Raw genomic sequence first — 10930 nt, forward strand, 5'->3', positions numbered from 1 at the left:
CCCCCCCCCCAAAAAAAAAATCCTGTGTGCGCCACTGTAATGCAGATTTTAGAACCATGGGCTGAAAGTTCACACTCTATACCAAGGGTGCCCAATTTATTTTGGAAGCGGGCTATAATTGCAATTACATTTAGCTGGTGGGCCATGTTATGAACAAGATTTTCTTACACTTATAATTCATCTAAAATTCTATTTTCAATAGATACTTAATTAGATAGAACAAATAGGTATTTAAATTAAACAACATTCTAAATTTCACATGTTTTAATTTTTAATAATATTTAAAAAAAAACATCAGTGAGACCTATGAAGAGACTTATTAGCTAATAATTTTTCAATATCTGGTGATAAATCTGATGTTGATAACAACATCAAATCTGAAATATGAGGCGCAGTTAACGAACTACGATATTTATTTTTGACATAGGTTAGAGTAGAAAAAGCTTTTTCGCAAATATATGTTGATCCAAATCTGCTTGAAATCTGCAAGGCAAGATCACACGTTGCAGGAAAGTCTTCTTTTGGTACTAATTTCCAAAATTTTAATACATTTTCTGAAGACTGCAGTTGTGGTTGTGATGATACAATTTCGGTAAATATCTGCTTCAAGGAAACGTGGTTTTGAATTTCTGTGATTTCCAACTGGATATTGCATGAATATTTTTGTATTTCACTAAAAGTGATTGAAAATCGGTTCATGAAAAACAAAATATTATTTTTGTCCTTCTCAAAATCCTGAAATCTGTTCTCAAAAGACTGCAACAATAATTGAATTTGTGTTTGATATTTCGAGATGTCAGGTGAAGTATTTTCTAGTTTTCCTCTTATATCTACAAGCGTAGGAAAATGATCGATATTATTTCTAGTCAAATTTGTCAAAAAAAGGGAGAGTTTCGCTTTAAATCCATAAACCAAATTGAACATTATTGGTAACGAACAGTCCTTCCCTTGCAGCTTCCAGTTAAGTATGTTGAGGTGCTGTGTAATATCTATTAAAAACGCAAGATCGCATAACCATGATTCACTTTCAAGTAAATCTCGCTCATCAGGCATTGCCTGCTTTTCTACTAAAAATTGCAAGACCTCTCTCCGCAAAAGAAAAAAATGTTTCAGCATTTCACCCTTAGATAACCAGCGGACAGCACAATACAAATGTAACTCACCGAATTCATTGATTTCTTCTTCAAATAAAACCCTGAATTGTCTTCGATGAAGAGCTTTGGCTCGGATATAATTAATACAGCGTACTACAGGATCAATAACATCATTAAACTTCATATCTTTGGCACATAAAGCTTCCTGATGGATGATACAATGATATGAAAATAATTCCCGGCCTAAGAACTGTTTTAACAAGGCCACACAACCATTTATTTTTCCCGTCATAGCGGGTGCTCCATCAGTACAAACAGAATTAATTTTTTCCCATGCTATACCTTTTCTGTCGACACATTCCTTGATTTTCATAAATATGTCTCTTCCGGTACTTGTAGTTTCCAACTGGCTGAGCTCTAATAAATCTTGAAATACATTAAAATTTTCATCAACACACCTCACGAAGATGGCTAGCTGTGACATACTCGTCAAATCACAAGTTTCATCCAACGCCAATGAAAAATACTTACATTTCGTTACGGTTTGTGTTATTTGGTTGCTAATATCGTTTGACATCTCCTCTACTCGTCTTGTTACAGTATTTCTCGAAAGTGAAATACCGTCTGCTTTAGTTTTTATATTTTTATCATTACAGTTATTAGAAAAAATTGATAAAGCCTCTTTAATAATTTCCCCATCAGAAAAAGGCTTTTTATTTTTGGCTAAAAGTAAAGATATCTCATATGATGTTTTTACCATAGATTCGAGTTCATCAAATTTTTTTACAAATAAATTCTGCTGACCAAATATTTCTTTTTTTTTCTTCTTTATAAACTCAGCTCTTAGAGAACTTCCTTCCGGGTAGTTTTTATTAATACTTGAATGATTTTGTTTAAAATGCCGTTCTAAATTATATTTTTTGGCGACGGCAATCGTAGTGGAGCAAATAAGACATATGGGCTTCAATGCTTTGCTTTCAGTAAAGCAATATTGCATCTCCCATTCTTCGTGAAATGTCCGAGAACGTTCTTTCAATTTCGACGTAATTGGTTTGCTGAGAGCCATTCTGGCTTAAAATTAACAAGTAAAAACACAGAATAAACGCAATTATTACAAAATAATTTAATATTTATTAAGTTGTACGTATTATTTTTACGACCGTAGCAAAAGGCGGGTGCGGAGCGACTGATTTTGGTCGCTGTTTGTACAATATTTCGAATAACAATTTATTATCTTAATTCGCCGATATACGACGACTACGTCGACGGACAATCAAGATAATCTATAAACATAAAAATAATACCGATTAACATTGCGACAAATGCGGGTTCGGGTAAAACGCATCCGGTCATCACAGGAAAACCCGATAACATTGCTGTGTGGAATGGTCCTAGTGCTAATTTGATACACACACGTATATAAAATAAAATATACAACAAAATTTAAACTTAAAAGAAATATTAATAATAATTTAAAATGTCATAGACTATAGAGTATAGATGTTGGCGGGCAAATCCAAAAGCGTTGACGGGCCACTTCGTGGCCCGCGGGCCTGGGTTTGGGCACCCTTGCTCTATACTATTTTATTCAATGTTATTTATTACTGTGAAATACATTAAACACAACGTACACTGTTATCTTCAACAGCTAAATATTTCAATCAATTTCATGTTTCATTACAATTTTTTCCAATGAACTATTAAATTATTATAAGTTTTTTTGTTTTCGAGTTATTTTAGAAGTGTATACCCGTAAAATAATATTGTACATTAGGTATACGCCGAAAATCTAGTCTACTGATGTGTATACGCCGTATACCCGCGTATACGTACCAGTACGTAAATGGCATTAACGATATTTTTTTTATGTAATTCTCATATCTCATAACTTATAAATAAAGCAATCATATTTGTTGTATAACAACAATAAAATGCACATACGACGTAAAAAATGTATTTATTGTTAATTTATAACTTACGTATGGTGCATTACTACTTATGTTTCATCGGTGTTCATCAAAATTATTTTTGATAAGACCATACGGGTTCCACGCCGACAATATCCGACGTATTTTCATAAAGCATATTTATGAATCATAATTGGTAATGCTAATTTATATATTATTAGTTGATACATTTATTGCTGTTTTAAATATCATTTTTATATATATTTTATTTAGATTACTTAGTAATTTAAGTCAATTTTACCAAAATATTATGTTCCAAATCTATTTTACTGATAGTTATAAATATTTTTCCATGGCAATTTCTTTTATATTTCAATCGTTAATCGTTTTCTGTTATGTTATTCGATATTAATTTTAATTGTTTTTCGTTTCAATTTCACTATATGTTATCGATTTCAATCACTTTTTGAATAGTTTAACGATATACTTATAATGTAATAAAAAAGTTGTGGTCCCCTGGACACTTAGTATCGTTATAAAATGATCCACATTTCAAATTTTTTTAATATTATGATTGATTCCTTAAATACGGAATCAAGGAGGGGGGATGATCGCACCCTTCGCCCCGCATAAAATACGCCCCTAGCTTATTATAGTATTTACTCTTTACTTTTTTCGAAGGCGAAAGAAACAACGAACAATTTGCACGAACGTTTCATTAAACCCACAAAAGCATAAGTATTCCATCGCTTGCTGACTCCTAAAAGACAGGATATGGATGGCGATCGGTATAGGTATAAAAAGCGAGTGTAAGATTTGGAAAAATGTGTTTATTAAGTTTTATTTGTACTATCAGTAAATGGTTTTTTTTTTAACGATTATTTATAACTATCAAGTAAAACACCATGTAAATTTAATGATATGCAAAAATATTTAAAATTTTATTAATTTTAATATTATTTTCCATTGGCGTCGCCTAAGGAAGGAGGGCTAAGGGGGTTATAGTCCTCTTATAGATCATGTTTTTGTGTATGTACTAAACTAGTGTGCTACTATTTAGTATTTAAAACTTTGATACAAACCAAATTTTGACGAATAACGGGTGTTTATCATTGGTAAACGTATTACGTCTACCGTGATTACTACTATATTTTTGGTGGTTACTGTGAAAGTTGTGGTGACTCTCGTCTAACACTTATATTTTATAATCACTATAGTTTTTATAACATGTTATGTCGTGGCGATGCTGCTGCAGCTGATTACCGTTAATTAAATATTATTAAGACTATTTTAAAATGTTGGAAACACATTTTTAAATTTGGTGCTTATAAGTGAACTCTTAAAGCTTTTCTCACCCAATCTGTCAAAAGAAGTGTTTAGCCTCTCTCCCATTTTTTAAAATCTTGGCTACGCCATTGATACTTGCTTATTATGTTACATGGATTTCAGTAGTAGGGTTATCATGTTTACCACCCATAAAAATAAGACAAAAAACTCATTAAATATTTGTCATTATATAATTTTATCTTCATAGAGCACGTAATATTTTTATGCGTATTTGAGAAATTCAATTTAAATATATTTTCTTCTCGTATTCAACCTTATGTAGTTTTTATGTTATGTTCCTTATGTACATATTACCTTATGTTTTGTAGTTGGATTCTACTTTATCCATATGGAAGGTTCCCAAGTCCTGTAATGACCCTCATTTACAGTTCCAGAATAAGGTATCGCCCGTGTGCGTCTCAAAAAAAAATACGTCTTATTTGTCCATAACCCAAGTACGTTCCAGTTCATTTAGAATTACCCAGGGTACATCACGAGGAGATGAGCTAGCTTAAACCACAAAAATATTTGATACATTATTAATTATTTTAATATTTTATTTTAATTAATTAATTAATTTTGTTTTTAAAATTTCGAATAAGTGTACTCATTTTTACTTAAAATGTATATTTATATCTACCTATTTTTTTTTTTTTTTTTAGGTCAACATATAAATGCAGCAATTCGTTGTTTTTGTGTATAAAATCGTAAACAACTTCTTATTGCTATCTACATTAAAAATTAATAATTTTGGTCTCAGTGTTTTTTTTCTTAAGTAATAATTACGTTACTAATGTTAGAAAACGCTTTCCTTGTTTCTTCATCTCTCGGTTTTAAAAAAATAAATTTAAATATTTTACAATACTTCTAATATTCTAGATTAAAGTAAAAAAAAAAAACCCCTTTTGAATTAAACGACTAAATCCTCCAAAGCAATATATTTATGTAAATTGCTTTGCTCACAAACATTAGTAATACCAAATTGGGTTATTTTCAAAAAATACATTTCATTGGTATTTCTTTTACATCTGCAAAGAGTTCATTAATAGTGCTAGCCATATAAACCAACCGCCTTTGTACTTCCATTTTTATAAATATAGTAAAGCTGGTTATAAACAAAAAACAATTAAAAGTAAAAACAAATTATAGTATCTTAAATCACCATACCATAAAAAGTTTGAATTAATCATTCATGTATATGTACTCTTATGTTCAACTCGTTAAAGAAACTAATCAATTTTGTTAGTGCTTAAATGATTTGAAAGTCATAATTTATGGAAATCATAGAATTGAAAAATTGATTACTTGAATAACTGTACGATAGAGAAAATAAATTAAACGTGAATGCATAAAACATTGTTTAAGGTGAACCTCTAAGGAGACAAAAGAATCCAGAATGCTCATACGTCCAATTAAATTTGATAATACATACATAAATTATTTAAAATGGTTACTGTTATAGCGTTCTAAACATGATTTCTTACAAGTTGAAGATGTAAAATTGATTGCATTATGTGGAAATTAGATATATTATATCAATATTGATAACTTTTAACTTCCATCATTTAAAAAAACGTAATTCGTATATATAAACATAAATTAAAATATATTTTTGATCTTTAAAAATAATGTTTTTATCGAAAATATTTTTTACAAAATTAATGTATATTTTATAATACTGTAAAAGATAATTATATTTATAGAAATATGGAATCATAATTAGTTCGAATACGAAAAGTTGTTTAATGCCATTATAATACATAAAATAAAGATTACTTAGGTAGTAAATGTATAGATGTAACTAAAATAAATTATTAATTATAAAACAACACGGGTAACAGGAGCGTAAACAAAAAAATAATTGTAAACGAACCCGAATTTTTCTAAAAAATTAAAATACATTTTTCAAAAACACTCACTGAATGAGCGCTTTTATGCTGAAAAACCTAAAATATGGAAATATACACAGTACAAGCAGATTTTACTTTATACCTTTTTCTGTTTTCGGAGGAAAAATATAAACCGGCAAAGTAAAATAAAATGTGAAATATGTCATCTCAGTTCGTACTCATACATTATATATAATATGGCTTATGGGCCCATTACTATAAGCCAATTACGAAAACTATAGTAATAGGTTGTCCTAATAAAGAAGTACAAATTTAGATATAAAGTAATTATAATTGTGTGATAATACAATTGATACAACTTGTTATCGTATACACCATAAGTCAGAAGCGTATATAGGAGGGAGCCTAGTGGGCTACAGCCCCTCCCCACCATCCCGAAATTTTTTAAAAAACTTAAAAATTATTTTAAACGTACGTTATAATTTAATGGCGCTTTATGCTTATTTAGAATTTGCGTCCAACGTCAAATCGTTTTGGGACATTCTGTAAATTAAATGTAGATAAGTACCTATTGTGTCTTGTTAGTAATTCTTAGATAGCAGTGGTAATTTAACTAATTTAATTCTGTCCAGAGTAGCCCCTCCCGAAAATATTTTCTGTATACGCCACTGCTATAAGTATCATAACAATTTGTGTATGAGAATTAAACGTTGAAAATCTATTTTCAACTGCAACGCGTTTCTTCTAAATGCATATAAGCGGTCACTATAATTAATTGGTCCTTTGTTCCCTTTTAAAATATGCAGAGAAAAGAAGACTATAAAACGTATCAAATAAAAATAAAAATGACGTTCGTAAATTAATATTGTTTTTTCCCAAATTAGAATTTCAATACGATATACATACCGTTGCTAAATCAAATAATTAAATAGAAGATATTAATTGCGATGACATGTTTTATGGTGTTGCATATAAAAATAATTAAATGTGTTAAGTTGCGAATGATATACATTAGACTTAATTGACAATATAATTAATAAAATGCGTTGAAAAATAATGTCGAGAATGCTCATTAATTTCTTGGATTTCAAGCGTATTTTATTCGGACATAAACTATATAACAACAATGAGTAGCAAGCAATATTGTCTACATGTTGTTCAACAAACAGTAATCGAATCGATTAGAAATAAAGAAAAAACTGAATACCACAAAGGTTCTGTCTGTGATGTTTGTATCTTATCACCAGGGCTAGGATTTGTATGCAACAACATGTTTTTTTTTGCGACTTCTGATTATTGATTTTATCAGTAATGTCCACGAATTACCTCATGATGAGATAAATGGCGGTGTTTTTATTTTGCATATTTTGCATATTTTGGATAAAATGCATATTATTGCATATATTGAATAAAATGAATATTATTGCATATTTCGATTATAAGAATGCGAAAAATTAATGTTTTATAGTATATTTCGTAATTAATATTTATAGTTTAATATCAATATTTCGTATTTAATTCTAACCCTGCTGATTAAAGTATAAAACTTGATTTTTTTATCAAACATATATTTTATTTTATTTCTCGATTATATGGTATTAAGATAAACAGTCAACCACTGATGTATTTCAATAATTTTTTTTTTTTTTTGTAACTATATTTTTGTGTTTATCTTATAAAAATGTAAATGCATATTTTTGCATATTTTTGTAAATAAAATACATATTTTACAATTTTTTATTGCATACAAATCCTAGCCCTGGTTATCACTACATACGTTTTAATGGATTTCAAAAACTTCGTCCAAGAAAATATCCAATTAAAGAACGTGACAAGTACATATATTTTATATATAATCGCTGTCTGCAATGTAAGTGCCCTTTGATTTTTTTTTTTTATTATTTATTAATTGACAAACGATGTGTTACGAATGACTTTTATATACGCGTAAAAATTAAATTGTTATAATTTTACTTCTTTAAACAATTTCATGATTTGTTAATTGATGCGATGATATTTGCACTAAAACCGATTTAAGAAAACCATTATGTTTCGAAAATGCGTTCAACAAATGTATAGTGTAATATAAACATAATATTCTTTGTAGAACACCAAGCGGCCGTATATATACAACATTTTATGTTTATAACAAAATAATATTTAAAAGTATATAATATCAGACCCACCTTCAATATATTTCCGGCATTATGGTAATTACTTGTTTTATTATTATTTTAATCGCGATGATAGTATAATGATTATACAACCGTTGTATCGTTTGACGATCTCAAAAGTAAATTTCAACATCCCTCGTCCCATATTCGATTTGAATATTATTCGGCTAATTTACTACGTAAAACAGGTGCATATTGTTCACGCCGGTCACACGGCCGGTACTATTATTTTAGATTTAAAATAAAAAAGCCAACTTTAAAATCTTAAATTTGATTTAATTAAAGCAAAATTAAATTTTGAAAACTATAAGGAACACATAGTAATTATATACGTCATACATAAGCGGAAATTTGATGAAATTAGTGGGGGGGGGGGCTAAGCATTATTTGATTATTATACCTATAGGTACCCCTGTACGCAATTATTTATTTCAACAAGGCAATTTGCAAAGTTTGACAATTTGACATATTCAACAATTTAAACAAAAAAACAATTAGGTTAAGTTAAACATTTTTGAAGTAAGTATTCTAAACAAAAATTATTAATTAATTAAATTAAACAACCAATGTGGGTATTATTACATATTATTAATATTACATTAATTACGATCGTTCCAAGTCATGACAATAAGTTTGTTAAATCTTACAAATTTGATTTAATTTTTATCACAGAATATTTAATTCAGTTATTAAAAATGCATTTAACAATTATAATAATTATTGTATTCTTAGTCACTTCACAATTTTTAGAGTTAGGGGGGCTAAGGCCTGTAATTTACATTTCTGGGGGGCTTAGTTCCCTCAATCCCCCCTCCGATTTCCGCCTATGGCGTCATACATTCATTTTTTCTTTCTACCCACCGTTTTTCAAGGTTTTTTTTTATTCTAATTATATTTATTCAATTATATTTATATAAAAATAAATACTTTTTATATAGAAATAAATAAATGCTTAGTCTAGAGCATTATTATATTTTTAATTCGAAACTGGATGTATATTACAAATACAATATTACAGGCTAAGCATTTGTATATTTATTTCTAAACATAAACTATTTATTTATGTATTCTTATTATTATACAATTCGTTATTTGTACAGGAACTATTGCAAAAACATTATTTTCTTTTATGTTTTTAACTGTGTACAATATTAATCAAATAAGTCAGTGGTTCTCAACCTTTTTTGGTTCATGTCATTTTTAGCAACTAGAATCGAACACTGGATCGCCCTAACATCAAAATAGGTAATAAACAATCTTAACTGTATCGTTTGGATCAATTACACTTAATATATATATAAATATACAAACTTTGAGGTATGCTGTTTACATGATAGTAACGATTATTTTATTTCCTTTTCTAGTGGAGATTTCGTGTCACCTTTATACTGGGTCCATATCACCCCGATTGAGAACTACTGATATAAGGTAAATCGATTTATATTTTTGATTTATCTTAGATCAGTTAAAATATCAACAAACGAATATACACGTAGATAATATATCTGTACTGAGAATGTGTAGTTTGATATTGTTTAGGCTCGTTACTATAAGGTTGTAATAATAATTAAACGTAGAAATTGGAGAAATTTCATATATGTAATACTCACACTAATAATTTGTACGCATAAGACTGACACTGACACGGTCGTATCATTCGTGTCACATATATTATACTTAACGTGTGCAATGTGATCTATAAATATATAAATATAATACAGGTATAATAGTTTGAAATTATAGTAAGACGTTAAGATTTTACTAACACACAATTAACATATTTTTAAAATATATATAAATACAATAGGACATTGACAATGCGAAAAGAGAGGAGAAGGAACCTGCATTCGACCTCGATATTTAGAAACCATGATTTATTGTGAACACTATTGTCTTTCGAGTTGTTGTCAATCCTTTAAGATCAAATAACACATGTACATTGTTTTAAAATTTATAAACCACATTCCCCTTGTTTTCACGGAATTTAACATTAAAGCGAAAAAAATTACCGTTGGTAATATGTATAATGTATACAGTATAACACACACATATATATATATATATATATATGTGCGTAATCCTACACGTCATCAACTTTATAACCAGAAATTATATGGAAATGTATTTCAATATTGACAACGAACCGTTAAAATAAATTTTCTGCGGAGGAGTAAGCCATTTGAAAATACCACTTTTCCGACCATTTTAGTCCTCTGAACCAATGGTACTAAGCTGTGTACCACTTGGCTCTAGAATTCCGTTATAGCTAGTGCTCTAGACATTCAATTTTATTTAATACTTTAATTAAAAACATTTATGGTATTTCTATGGACCCTTCAATTAGATCAACAAATTTTAGAATAAATTACTATTGATGAATATTTTTTTTTTAATTAATTTTGGGTTATTAGGGTATTCATAGGGCTCCAGATTTTAAAACCACTTCTTTTACAGATTGGTTCGGCTCCATGTAGAATATAGAAAACTATCTATTTTTACTTCTACACACATATCACATGAATAATACATACACGTATTATCAAAATAAATATTAATTATAAAATATAACGATGATAAAT

General features: G+C 28.7%; 1 protein-coding gene across 1 annotated transcript; it reads right to left on the reverse strand.

Moving 5' to 3' along the window:
- Nucleotides 1–2788, reverse strand: LOC112686896 (general transcription factor II-I repeat domain-containing protein 2B-like). The gene is made up of 2 exons (XM_025559368.1): nt 1626–2788; nt 1–1520 (listed from the first exon to the last, which is right to left on the reverse strand). The coding sequence occupies exons 1-2, from the start codon at nt 2158–2160 to the stop codon at nt 295–297; spliced, it is 1761 nt and encodes a 586-aa protein (XP_025415153.1). The 5' UTR covers nt 2161–2788; the 3' UTR covers nt 1–294.
- Between the last annotated feature and the right edge of the window lie 8142 nt (nt 2789–10930).

Source organism: Sipha flava, unplaced genomic scaffold, assembly GCF_003268045.1.
Source record: "Sipha flava isolate LNK unplaced genomic scaffold, YSA_version1 329_pilon_pilon, whole genome shotgun sequence".
Taxonomy (NCBI): domain Eukaryota; kingdom Metazoa; phylum Arthropoda; class Insecta; order Hemiptera; family Aphididae; genus Sipha; species Sipha flava.